The sequence below is a fragment of the Pongo abelii genome, chromosome 13, assembly GCF_028885655.2.
Source record: "Pongo abelii isolate AG06213 chromosome 13, NHGRI_mPonAbe1-v2.0_pri, whole genome shotgun sequence".
Taxonomy (NCBI): Eukaryota; Metazoa; Chordata; class Mammalia; order Primates; family Hominidae; genus Pongo; species Pongo abelii.
In genome coordinates, this window is record NC_071998.2 from 112033124 (window position 1) to 112047051 (window position 13928).

The 13928-nt window shown below is 40.9% G+C and overlaps 2 protein-coding genes across 5 annotated transcripts in view; one reads left to right on the forward strand and one right to left on the reverse strand.

The window, feature by feature from the left end:
- Positions 1–7221, reverse strand: part of FBXW2 (F-box and WD repeat domain containing 2) — a 34273-nt gene extending 27052 nt beyond the window's left edge. Inside the window, exons 1-3 of one of the 4 annotated variants that reach the window (XM_054520543.2) lie at positions 7125–7221; positions 6675–7028; positions 1544–2053 (exon numbers count right to left, since the gene is read on the reverse strand). In XM_054520543.2, the coding sequence (XP_054376518.1) occupies positions 1544–2053; positions 6675–6723 (559 nt within the window). In that variant the 5' untranslated portion in view covers positions 6724–7028; positions 7125–7221. Of the gene's footprint in view, positions 1–1543; positions 2054–6657; positions 7029–7124 lie in introns of those variants that run through there. The other 3 variants (XM_002820159.6, XM_063714403.1, XM_009244814.4) reach the window with 3 other exon arrangements.
- On the forward strand, positions 7028–13701 carry B3GALT9 (beta-1,3-galactosyltransferase 9). Its single transcript, XM_054520544.2, has 3 exons — positions 7028–7697; positions 10181–10367; positions 12366–13701. The coding sequence occupies exons 2-3, from the start codon at positions 10362–10364 to the stop codon at positions 13467–13469; spliced, it is 1110 nt and encodes a 369-aa protein (XP_054376519.2). The 5' UTR covers positions 7028–7697; positions 10181–10361; the 3' UTR covers positions 13470–13701.
- Positions 13702–13928: the final 227 nt, after the last annotated feature.

A 13928-nucleotide genomic window follows, 5' to 3' on the forward strand; every position in this document is an offset into this window, starting at 1 on the left:
GTATTGAGGGACAGATTTGGTGGGAGATGACTGGATCATAGGGGTGGCCCCCCATGCTGTTCTCGTGATAGTGAGTGAGTTCTCTCCAGATCTGATGGTTTTATAAGGGCCTCTTCCCACTTCACTCACTCTCTCTCTCTCCTGCTGCCTTGTGAACAAGGTGCTTGCTTCCCTTCGCCTTCCGCCGTGATCATATTGCCTTCTGACATGATTGTAAGTTTCCTGAGGCCTCCCCAGCCATGTGGAACTATGAATTAATTAAATCTCTTTTCTTCATAAATTACCCTGTCTTAGGCAGTTTTTTTTTAGCAGTCTGAGAATGGACTCATACAGGCATTAATATGGAAATGGCTAAATAATGACTATTGATATATTTACACAAAGGAACAGTTTATACTGTAATACACAAATGTTTATTGGAAGTTATCTTGGAAGAAAAAGAACACCAAGCATTTCTATATATTATATACAATGTAAGGAAACAGGCATTGGGATTATTAGCAAGAACTGCCTGGAGTCATTCTAAATGCTGCCTAAGAATTACTTACATTGCCTCTCAAAATGTATTATCTAACACATGGGAATTAGTTATAATCACATACAGAAACACACGCCCATTATAAATGGAAAATAATATATAATTTTAGATTTTTAATAATTATATTGTTTCATAAAATTACTTAATTGCCTAGTTTAAAAATATCCAGCTCTCTCTGTTCCCAGGCCCAAACTCCAACTTCTACTTCTTCTACTTAGAATCACAGGATTTCAGAGCAAGGAAGAAATATCTCCTTTCATATATACATATATATTTATTTTGAGATGGGAGTCTCACTCTGTCACCCAGGTTGGAGTGCAGTGGCACGATCTCAGCTCACTGGAACCTCCGCCTCCAGGGTTCAAGCGATTCTCCTGTTTCAGCCTCCCGAGTAGCTGGGATTACCAGCTCATATCGCCACACCCGGCTACTTTTTCATATTTTAGTAGAGACAGGATTTCACCATGTTGACCAGTCTGGTCTCGAACTCCTGAGCTCAGGCAATCCACCCACCTCGGCTTCCCAAAGTGCTAGAATTACAGGCATGAGCCACTGCGCCCGACCTCCTTTCCCGTATTTTAAAGATACAGAGGTTAAGTAATTTGACCATAATGATCTAACTACCTGCTAGGATTAGATACCAATTTTTCCACTGTTTTTTCCTCAAATATCAGTGCCAACAGAAAAAGAAACAGAATTTCGTAACATAGAGGACTACACATGGAGGAAACACAAAGAAAAAGTAATCTATAGCTTTGTAATTCACATAATGTTTAAAAGACAGTCTGAAGCGTTTTTCTCATAAAATTTTATAAAAATGATTGTGTTCTCTAGAGAGAAGGAAGAGGATAAGGGAGGAAAATCCACTCAGGAATAGAGAAAAAAACGTCACTCTACATATCTCATATAATCAACACTTGTCATTCTCAAAGCTGAAGATTGGTTCAAGATTACACCCTATGAAATACAAAACAAAACCCAAAAAACAGTTTCAACATCTCTTACCTGTACAGAGAAGTCCATCTTTGTAGTAAAGTGCATACACTCTGGCACTGTGTCCAATTAATGATGAGGTTTCAAAGGCTTCATGGTCCTCCAGTTGCTTCATTCTCAAAATAGCCTTCAAATAAACCTTCTTCCAGTGCAAAGCGTCCTGAACAGAATCATCTATCTGCCAGCCCAAATTTTTACATGCAGTCTGCCACACCTCTGTACAGGCACTTATCACCTTATTCCACTGTTTAGAGACGAGGCAGCATGTGAGTAAAGTCTGAGGATCGAGCCATTTTAACAAATAAAAACTGAGCTCCAGGGGAAGGAGTTTGAGGAAGTCCCGCTTGAGGAGAGTCTCTAGGTTATTGGAGAGATGCCTGAGCTGGACTGCCCCACTCAGACTAATCAGGTGATCCAGAGTTTCATTTTTCTGCAAGTCCGTCAGAGAAAGAAATGTAACAGAAATGTTATCAAGCCATGTCTCAAAGTCCTTTCTCTCCATAAGGTTATGGAAAAATTTACCTGTGGCACATCAAAATATTGTATTAGTTCTGCTCAAAAAGACTGTTCAAGCAAGACTGCTAACAAATGAAGTATTAAAAATTAGTGTAAAAAATCTGCCATTACAACTTTATGCATAGTTACAACTTTACAGTTAATACACCATATTTATCTGAACACTTTCCATGCACACAAAAGAAAACACATTTGAGAAAACATACTTTAACAAATCATGAATCCAAAACATGTCAGTGAAACAGACTGGTGTGTGTGACTTATTCCTTTTGAAGTCTAGCACGTGCTACATGCATCTTCATAGTAATAGATTTACCAACAATTCATTATAAAACAGTATATTTTATAATATACCCTTCCCCCATCAAAACCATTATAAAACAATTTCCTTAATGAATTCCTTAATACATTCTATTTGGGTACTAAAATCACAAAAGCAAGCACCAGGATGTGACAATCAGAAACAAGTCTCCTGAGCAGTAACCTGAGACACTGATTATCATGGCAGGCACAACCTGTCACCAAAATCATAAAACTGACTACTTGGTTTTGCAACAGATGTTCAGATGAAAAGGTTTAGGAAGAAAAGCAAGCAGGTGTGGTAAGTTATCTGCCTCAGGAATTCTGGTTCTTCCAACTTCTTTATGGCACTGCCTGTTTAGAACATGAATTACAAAACAACTTATGTGGCTTTAGTCTGTTTTTATAAGCCTCATATGAGCTTGTGACAACTCTTAACCACGTGCCCCCGAGAGCCATGAGGGTCCTGGAGGCCTGCACAAATAAAGCAAATTAATAATCCTGATGTTTATAAAACACCAGAAAATAGACATTATCATCTTCACTTTGCAAATGAGGAAACTACAGGTTAGAGAAGGTATGTGATTTGCCTATATTCACAGGGCTATTAAATAGCCACAGAACAGACTGGACGCCAGTGCTCTCAAAATCAGGGTACCAAGCTCTCTCTCGAAAATAAGTGACAACCAGGAGAACCACGACCAAGTGGTAAGATCTGGAGGTAGTGTGTCTACCCATTAGACCATTTTCTCCTTTAGGAGAATGACAAATTGCTCCTGAGCTAACTGTAACAAATAATTTTTTTAAAGTATCCTGTATTAGTGTCAACAGGTGTTAATTCACTCTTAATGATGATTAGACTAATGAAAGATTACAAAAAATATAACCAGTAAAAACTATCTTTCTCAAGACTATGTGTTGACAGATGTTAATGCTGGGTGATGTGTACACAGGGATTTATCATTCTCTTTATTTCCATATATTTAAATATTTTCACGATTTAATAAAAACTTTCCTTCTGAATACTGTTTCTCACAAGACTGTCATATTAATTTTAAAAACATATGTCCAAATTAATGTGAAAAAGGAAAGTTAATTTCCTTCCAGACATATCACCTAGATCAGGTCTACACAAAAAGCAAGATCTCATCTTCCAACTTTGTTAATGTAAGGTGAGTAAAATCATAAGTGTCCAATATCAAATTTGGCAATAACATTCTTAGACAAATAAGCAGTCTGATTTATTAGTAGAAGCAACCAAACCTTGCAATCACATCATCTGCTAACAGTTTTGATTTCTGGAACTGTGACTAGACTTCAAGATAATACTTTTGAAGCCAAAGTTTGGGCTAGAGAAGATTTATTAATCTGTATTAAAAATTTACTTAGCTGACAAAAGATAATCAGATGGCTAAAAGTTCCATCGACTTATCATGCAATAACAAGCCCCCTCCTTCCTCTAAATCCTAACAACCCTCTTATCTATATAACATTTCTTCAAAATCTCTACTTTTAAAAAATAGTAATTTGCAACAAGACAAAGCAATTATCTTCTGTGGGCATCTGCATATTGTCACAACAGCTAGTTAATTAATACTGGTCAATTAAAAACACACACCATGCTGGGTGCGGTGGCTCACGCCTGTAATCCCAGCACTCTGGGAGGCCGAGGCGGGCTCGGCCGGATCACGAGGTCAGGAGATCGAGATCATCCTGGCTAACACAGTGAAACCCCGTCTCTACTAAAAATACAAAAAATTCCCCAGGCGTGGTGGCAGGTGCCTGTAGTCCCAACTAGTCGGGAGGCTGAGGCAGGAGAATGGCGTGAACCCAGGAGGCGGAGCTTGCGGTGGGCCGAGATCACGCCACTGCACTCCAGCAGGGGTGACAGAGCAAGACTCCGTCTCAAAAAACAAACAAACAAACAAAAAAACCACACACCTGCTCCAGAAACATTTTTAACAGTGAAAAGTGTGGTGTGGGAAGCTTCCTCCATCACATCTACACATACATATATACACACATACACACACACGCTGACCCACATCTATTGTAGAAATGCTTCTATTTAAGTGAGCTGAATTGTTATTCAAATGGCTACAAGGCAAATTTAGAATACTCATTAAAATATTATCAGGTTCCCATCATTCACAAATATCTAAGAGACATATTATAACATGCCAAACTCACATGTATATCTATGTAACAAACCTGCACGTTGTGCACATGTACCCTAGAGCTTAAATTTCAAAAAAAATGCCAAATTAATGTGCCCATGACACCGCTAAAGATTATGGAAAAAGCTTTTTCAGAGAGCACCTCTAAAAAAATTCAGCCATGTCTGAGATTTATATATTCTCCTAACTCTTAATAAAAAAAATTTTCCCAACTCTTAGACTGCCTTTTAAACCACTCAATCCCTTGTAGGACTGAGCAGTTCACCTCTGATTATTCTGAAAAAGGCATTTTTTTCCCTAAAAAAGCAAGTCTCACTAACTGCAGAATGCACTATTTAAAAAACACCAATTTTTACTTTTCTAAACAGATCAACTAACTTTGGAGGGGGCTTTCTAAGGTAAAAGGTCTAAACTGGACTCTTTTAGGCAGCCTCTAGAAATATCATACACTGGTTGCACAAACCTCAGGAAATGGGATTACAATTCAACATGAGGAGCTTTTAAATCTCAGCGCTTTCCAACAATGGAGTAGCTACCTCCAGAGTAGTGAGTTTCCCATTACCACGAACAGTCAAGGACAGTTGGACACAGAGGTAGAATGTGATAAATGAAAATACTTTGGAGGTCGGTCAGATGTTTTGCTGATTCAGCCACTTCCTATGTGATTATGGGCATGTCCAACTAACTTTTAAGTTTCAGTTTTATCATCTGTAAAATGGAAGCCATCATCCAACTTGAAGGGTGAAACTCAGAAATATAGCAGGGACATGCTTAGCACAGTGTACAGTCTAGCGGGTAAAAACTCAAATGGTACTTTTTGTTAGTTTTACTACTATGAATACCTGGCAGGACAGATTTCTGTGACACTAAGGCTGGAATGGACATGACCACTAACATCTCTTTTGATTCTATCATTTTATCACTAAGTTTCTCTTCAAAATACCTGGAAGAAAAACTCAAGGGCTCAAACTTACTAGGGGTTTAATTTTATAAAGAAGAGCACCTGTTTATTGGAGGCTCTAGTTTCCCAGTAGGTGCCTTATTCTATCCACATTCCCTGCTGTTTGGCCCTCTTACCCTACGTCCCTACCTCAGAGTTAACATTCAACTTGCCCTCTTGCCTTCAGTATCAATAATCACAAAGTGGGTCATGTAACAAAAAGACTCCTAAATTGGAAAATGAGAGCCTGGGTTTGGTCTCAGGTTCTGCCATTAACTCCCTATGTTACCTAGGCAACTCACATATTTATATTGGTTTTAAAGAAAAAGTACCACTGGTAAACATTATCGCATTTCATCTTCATAACCTCATGGAAGGTATCAATAATGCCGCCCTTAACTAACATAATGAGGAAATTTACGGCTCAAGAAGTGGAGTGCTTTCCCAGAATGGCACAGGAAGTAGCAGGCTCAATATTTTGCCCCGTACCCACTCTCCCAAAACCTATACTCTGAAGTATTAGAGACACGACCTTCTGGAAAACAGTGTAAATGTGTTTTCCCCTCCTCCTCTATCAGAACCTGGCCTAGTCAAGAGTGAAAGCAACATAATTGTCAGTGGTAGAGGGAAGGAGCCTTCATTTCCCCCTTTTCTTATCAAACAAAGAGCATAGAGGCGCTGAAAATGTATACACACCTATAAACTTACATATGCATAAAATGTATTCTGAATATTCAAGAAACTGATAACCCTGGTTGCCTCCAGAGAGAACTGGAGAGCTGCAGAATACGAATGAGGGGTCCCTTTTTATTGAATACCTTTTAAAACTGAAAACCACGTAAGTATAATACACTATCAAAAAATAGTCTTTAGTTTTAAGGTGATTTTTTTAAAGCTTTGAAAGAATACAAATAATGTTTATAAAATATGTGTTTTGCAACTCCACTTGTTGCTGGGTGACCTTGGGCAAATCACTTCACCTGTCTCACGCCCTGCTTCCTCACTTGTAAAATACAGCCACGAAGAGCATTACCTACAAGGGTTTTTATGAGGGTTAAACAAGACAGTGCACGTAAAGCGTTTAGCACAGTACCCGGCACGCTGTAAGCCTACAGTAAATGTCAGTTACCATTATTACTTAGCATTAATATTGTTATCTTTGCTTTACTTCAAGCAGCACCCCACATACACACCTGTTTTCATGACATACCCACAATTATGGCGCAGTATAGCGCTTTGTACTTCATAAACCACCTCATCACACTTCATCGTCTTTCAAACGTTTGGAAGCCCTGGGACATCACTGTTAACTCATTTCGCAGCTAAGGAAATGGAGGCAGTAGGAGGCAGTAACTCCGAAACCCTGTTTTCCCGTCTCTAAAATCCGGATCCCATCAACCCATTCGTTGCTCCCAGGTCCCTTGCTCTCGGAATCGTGTTCCGCGCGGCACTGACCTGAGCGAGCGCCCCGGGGCCCGGGACCTCGCGCCGGGTTCACAGCTACTAGGCACGCTCGGGCCGCCAGAGCCTTGTAGCGGCCGGGTCCGCTCCGCAGCCATGGCGCCTGCAGGGAAAGAAAAACAGCCAAGGCGCGGCGGGTCAGCAGAGCCGCGGGCGCCTAACAGTCCCCTCCCCGACCGGCCCCGCCTCGCATACAGACCTGGACCTGCGGCCGCTGCTCCCGGTCCGCAGCCTCACAGGGGAGCGGCTTCCGGTGCTGCCTGCGTCATCTCCGCGCGTCCCTCCACTCCTCGGCGCCCGGCGGAAGCGGCTGCACTTCCGGTCCCCGCCCGGAGGTGGGTGGTGGGAGGCTGGAGGCTGGGAGTAGGGGTGGAGAGAAGAGCGTCCCAGGAAGCCGCACGTGTGCTGTGCGGCCCTCACGGTGCTTAGGCTGGGTGCAACCTAGAACAGAGGTTCCTTTCGTACCGTACATCCAGGTTTGCACAGAGCGCTTATGTCCCTCCTCCAATCCGATCTTGCACCAGCTCTGCAGTAGTTTTTCTTATTATCCTCATTTTACGGAGGAGAGGGAGCTGTGGCTTAGAGAAGTTAAGAGACCTGTCCAAATTCATACAACCCGTTGGGCACCTCTTTGTCCCGAACACTGTTCTAGGGGATAGGGTTAGTGAACAAAAAACGCAAAAGCCCCTGACCGCCTGGGCCTTACATCTATTAGGAGGAGGAAGACAGATAAACTAAGTAAGGCTCGTGCAAAGGAGAAAAATAAAGCAAGGTAAGGAGGTTGTTGAATGAAAAAAAACAGTCAAGTGGTGTAGATTTGAATGAATCACAACATTTACACTCTGGCTGTGGCCTGGTTACTTAACCTCTCAGACTTTGCTTCATCTGCATAGCAATTATAGTGAGCTCCCCATCCGAAGGCTCTGAGGATTGAAGGAAATGAAGCATACAAACCTTTTAGCGTCAAGAACTAAAACTGAGCTAAAAAATCCCACGCACTCTTTCTCAACACTTTTTGTGTACCATCTCACTCAGTTGCCACAACAGCCCCACAAGCTAGTAACTATTGTTAGGCCCATTTTTAGAGATGGGGAAACTGAAATCAAAAGAGGTTTAGGCATCTTGCCTAAGGTCATAGTAAATGGCTGTCATAGGATTTCAACCCCAACCGACTTCAGAGCACAAGTTATCCCTTTTTTTTTTTTTTTTTTTTTTTTTTGAGGCAACGTATCACTCTGTCGCCCAGGCTGGAGTACAGTGACACGATCTTGGCTCACTGCAGCTTCGACTTCTCCAGGCTCAAGCGATCCTCCCACCTCAGCCTCCTGAGTAGAAGGGACCACAGGCCCGTGTCACTATGCCCAGCTAGTTGTGTGTGTGTGTGTGTATGTATTTTTGTAGAGTCAGGGTTTCGCTATGTTACCCAGGCTGGTCTTGAACTCCTAGGCTCAAGTGATCCACCTGCCTGGGCCTCCCAAAAAGTGCTGGGATTACAGGGGTGAACCACAATGCCCAGTGCACAAGTTATCCTTGTTTCTCTGTAAGGGTTCCTAAACCATATGCGCATACACACACATTCACATACATCTTATACCAACACTGTCCAATAAGCCTTTTGCCAGTGATGGAGTTGTTCTGTTGATGCTGTCCAATAAGGCAGTCACTAGTCTCTTGTGGCTTCTGAACATTTGAAAAGTACCTGATGTAAATGAACTAAATTCTTAATTTTATTTAATTTTAATTTTAATAGCCACATGTGGCTAATGGCTACCATGCTTGATAGCACAGTCCAATAATATAGACAATAAGAGAGACACATGTCCAGTAGATGGTAGAGCATGGCCAAGGTTCCAAGCATCCTGACTTCATCTAGGGTACTTGAAACATGGGAAATAAAAATTGATTATGCGGGGTGGAATTCAACTACGGTGTCCTAAAATAAGGTCTCAAGAGAGCAAATTTGATTTGCTAAGCAACAGGATGTCACTCTAGACTTCTAAGTCAGAACGTGACTGATGACAGCATTATAAGACATTTAGGAAGACATAGATATACAGATTGGATACTCTGTATGAAAGGGAAGGCAGTACCAGGGTAATCAAGAAAATCAAGCACCCGTATCTCTTTGGAGCAAACATTCTCAACCCCAGTACGGTTTGATGAATCAAATTGAAAAGTCCAGATGGAGCTGCCTCAGAGATAATATTGTTTGGACCTCTCATAACAAAGAAACCAAATTGTGCAAATTTAAGCCCAGAGGGGATCCAGGAGCAAAATTCATGACTATAAAAAATTTTTTAATTGCAAAATGGAAGTAATATTTAATTAAATACAAGACCTATTGAATTGTTAAATTCAGAATATGTAAAAATTCCCTTTCATTTGAAATTTTTAGGTTAGATTTTTCCCACTTTGTAAAGATTTTCAAGATTGCATGATGGTTGCTAAGAAAACATAACCAACTTTAAATATAAGAAGTTATTCCTAGCCAAATAATTACAAAAGCTGTTGTAAATGGCAGATAGGAAGATCAACATGTTGGATGTTGAAGGAAAGGACGAAATATAGCCTGGCATGAGAAAAGAATGCGCAGTATAATTGCTTGTGTGACAGGAACATGAAAATATGCTGAATGTTGTTTCTTTTCTCAAAATAAACTTGCTGGTAGAAATGATGTTTGGGATAATTCCTACACATGCATACTCCAGGAAAAGAGAAAACATCAAATGTTTAGTTTCTTCCATTCCGGCTAAAATGGACTGTATGTTGTCTTCCATTTTGAACTAAACTTGCCTGGGGGAGGTAGTTTAGATGACTTAAAATTGATTTAGTAAAGTGCTTGCATAGCCAATACTAGGGATTCTGAATCCTTCCCAATGAGCCATACACCAGACCTCACCATATGATGTTTCTTTGGGAGAAAATAATGCACCCACTAGGGATGAAAAATATTCCTCTATGTCTAGTACAGTGTTTTCATGTGTATGTACCAGGGAGCAGGCATTATTCCAGCTGTTTGGTTTCTTGAGATGCACTCCAAAAAAAAGTATAGGATATATCTACTTGTGCAATGTTGTTCTGGGTAACTGTTCTTTGAACTTCCACACACACTTTACCAGGAACTCAGCATAAAGACATGGGGTCAGTTTCATGAAGTACACAGGGTTGGAAGCATTTGAAGAGGTTTGCTTTGTCTATTCTTTGTTCTGGATTCACTCTAGCTGTAACATGATCAGCACCCACTCTCCTATGCAGTCAGCAGGTATTCTAGGATAAAAGCTCAGGTTGATTGGCAAGAAACCTTATCCTCAAAGGTTGAGGCACAAAGTACTTTACTGCAATTGCTGTTAGACTGGAGTGATCCTGAGATGCGTTTGGGCATAATTGGCATCTGGACTCAATAATTTCTAAGACCCTGAAATTGCTCACAGGCAACATGCAAGTAAGTTTCTTACAATCTTTAAAGCATTTGATATCTAGTAAAATAGGCTTTGAGGAAGCTGAAATTTTTTTCTATGTGTAAATGAGAAAATGGAAAGGAGTTCAGATTATAATTGCTGGGGTTTTTTTGTTTTGTTGTGTTTTTTGACTGTTTAAAGGACATGGGGGCCAGGCACGGTGGCTCACGCCTGTCATCTCAGCACTTTGGGAGGCCGAGGCAGGCGGATCACCTGAGGTCAGGAGTTCAAGACCAGCCTAGCCAATATGGTGAAACCCCGTCTCTACTAAAAATACAAAAATTAGCTGGGAGTGGTGTTGCGTGCCTGTAATCCCAGCTACTTGGGAGGCTGAGGCAGGAGAATCTCTTGAACCTGGGAGGCGGAGGTTGCAGTGAGCCAAGATCATGCCACTGCAGTCCAGCCTGGGCCTCTGAGTGAGACTCTGTCTCAAAAATAAAGAGAAAGAGAGAGAGAGAGAGAGCAAGGAAGAAGGGAGGGAGGGAGGGAGGGAAAGAGAGAGAGAAAGAGATAAAGAAAGAAAAAGAAAGAAAAGAAAGAAAGAAAAAGAAAGAAAGAGAAAGAGAGAAAGAGATAAGTAAAGATAGGAATTGTGATTCTCCAATGGTTAAGAGTGAGCTTTGGGGCTGGGCACGGTGGCTGTCACCTGTAATCCCAGCACTTTGGAAGGCCCAGGCAGGTGGATCACCTGAGATCAGGAGTTTGAAACCAGCCTGGCCAACATTGCAAAACCCCATCTCTACTAAAAATACCAAAATTAGCCAGGCGTGGTGGCAGACGCCTGAAATCCCAGCTACTCAGGAGGCTGAGGCATGAGAATCCCTTGAACCCAGGAGGCGGAGGTTGCAGTGAGCCAAGATCGCACCACTGCACTCCAGCCTGGGTGACAGAGCGAGACTCCGTCTCAAAAAAAAAAAAAAAAAAGAGTGAGCTTTGGAATCTGACAGACTTGAGTTCAAATCATGCCCTATTCCAACCTCTTACCCACTGTGTGATCTTGGGCAAATTACTAAGCTATTAAGCTACTCAGATGCTCAGCTTAATTATGAAAATAACCTATCTGAAAGGGATATTACCAGGGCTAAATGAGTTAAGACACATAAAAGTGCTTATCACAATACCTGGCACAAAAGCAAGTGCATAATAGGAGGTAACAATTATGGGAGGCTTTATTGATCGAAGATCCAATGAAAAGGGATTTAATTCATTTAATGTTCCCTGGCTCTGTTATACTACAATTCTGCACATGCCCTTTCAGACAGAAAGTTTCCATCTGTGTTGATGAGGTAGAGTAAGCTTGGCCTAGGTCTGTCTTACATCTCTGAAGAGGTGCTATGCAGATAGCAGTAATCTGTCCATATTGATGGAAATGTCAGATAGATTAGGAGACATTGTCAAAACAAACTCTGATTCAGTATTAGATTAAATTGGAAAGTCATACTAGAAGAATGTAAATATTTGATAGTAGCCAGGGTGTCATGGCTATCAAAAGCAGCCTCTTCATGGAAAAATAGCCCCTGACTTTTGTAATTAGAGAAGAAACGGATCCAGGTGCTCCCATTCAAGAAAGAACATCATGTATTTTCCTACAAGTTTTTATCACAGTGATACCACTTGTTAAGTTATATCCATGTGTCTGTGTCCAGTTCTTCTTGGTAATCCCAATGTCCAAGACAGTGCCTTGTATATAGTAAGTAAGCTTTTATCCAAACAAGCAAGAAAACAACCAACTAACACTTTACTCAGTGTTCACTTTGTGCCAAATACTGGAATCAGCAGCACTGGAGAAGACAGAGACACAATGCCTGCTGTCCAGGAGACCACAATCTAGTGGAAGAAATAGATAATAACAATATATCACAATAAACACTTAAAATAGAGTGTACTGCTAAATGCTGTGAGAGGTCCATATAGGGCTCAGTGAGGGCAAAAACAGGAATAGAGATGAAGCCTGAATGAACACGTGTCCCTTTCTTTTTTAGGTGACTTTCTGCAGACTTCGGACTCACCAGTGGTGTTTCATTCTATTTAATGTCATCCTATTTCATGCCTTGCTTTTTGGGGCTGACTTTGTGGAGGAATACTTTCTGCATTCTTTGCCTTATATAGATATGAAAGTTCTTGAAATTAAGAATAAGGCAAGAAAATTGAACATCGAACCCCTAAGAAGTAATCTCTCCAAATATTATGTCCTGAGCCAGTCGGAAATATGTAAAGGGAAGAACATTTTTTTGCTGTCTCTTATCTTCAGTAGCCCAGGAAATGGAACAAGACGGGATGTCATTAGGAAAACTTGGGGCAATGTGACCAGTGTCCAGGGGCATCCCATTCTCACACTGTTTGCTTTGGGAATGCCTGTTTTGGTAACTACCCAGAAAGAGATCAACAGAGAATCCCGTAAGAATAATGATATAATTGAAGGAATCTTCTTGGACAGTTCTGAGAACCAAACCCTGAAGATCATCGCAATGATACAGTGGGCTGTGGCTTTCTGCCCTAATGCCCTGTTCATTCTCAAGTTGGATGAAGAGATGTTTATCAATCTACCAAGCTTGGTAGACTATCTTCTCAATCTGAAAGAACACCTAGAAGATATCTATGTAGGAAGAGTTATTCATCAGGTTACACCCAATAGAGATCCTCAGAACAGCGACTTTGTCCCTCTTAGTGAGTACCCAGAAAAATACTACCCAGATTACTGCAGTGGTGAGGCCTTTATAATGTCCCAAGATGTGGCTCGAATGATGTATGTGGTTTTCAAAGAAGTACCCATGATGGTGCCAGCTGATGTGTTTGTAGGAATTTGTGCTAAGTCCATTGGCCTTATACCCATCCACAGCTCAAGGTTTTCTGGGAAAAGGCACATTAGATACAACAGATGTTGCTATAAGTTCATTTTTACATCCTCAGAAATTGCAGATCCTGAAATACCCCTAGCATGGAAGGAAATTAATGATGGAAAAGAATGTACACTGTTTGAGACATACTATGGGCTCGTTTCCTGCAAACTTCTGACGTACCTTGACAGCTTTAAACGTTTTCACATGGGGACCATAAAAAACAATCTCATGTATTTTGCTGATTAGGATTTCTTTAATTTTCCTTATGAGTCTATTATTTTAAAGTTACCTTCTACCCTGTTATGGAAAGCATCCCTTCTTTCCCGTGTTTTATGTAGGTTCTCTGAATCTTTAATTTTACTTGCAAAGGTACAAAATGTTTTCTGTGCTCTGGTGTACTCAATTACTGAGATCTCATTTTAAGAAATTTAAGTTGGTGTAGCATGATTCTTTTCAAAATAAAATATTTCTTTCAGAAGAGAGAACTTATGTTTCATTGTTTGTTTAGTTTTTGGGTTTTTTTTGAGACAGGGTCTGGCTCTTGTCACCCAGGCTGGAGTGCAATGGCACAATCTCGACTCACTGCAACCTCCACCACCTGGGCTCAAGGGATCCTCCCACCTCAGCCTTTTGAGTAGCTGAGACCATAGGCATGCGCCACCATACCTGGCTAATTTTTTTTTTTTTTTTTTTGGAGACAGAGTC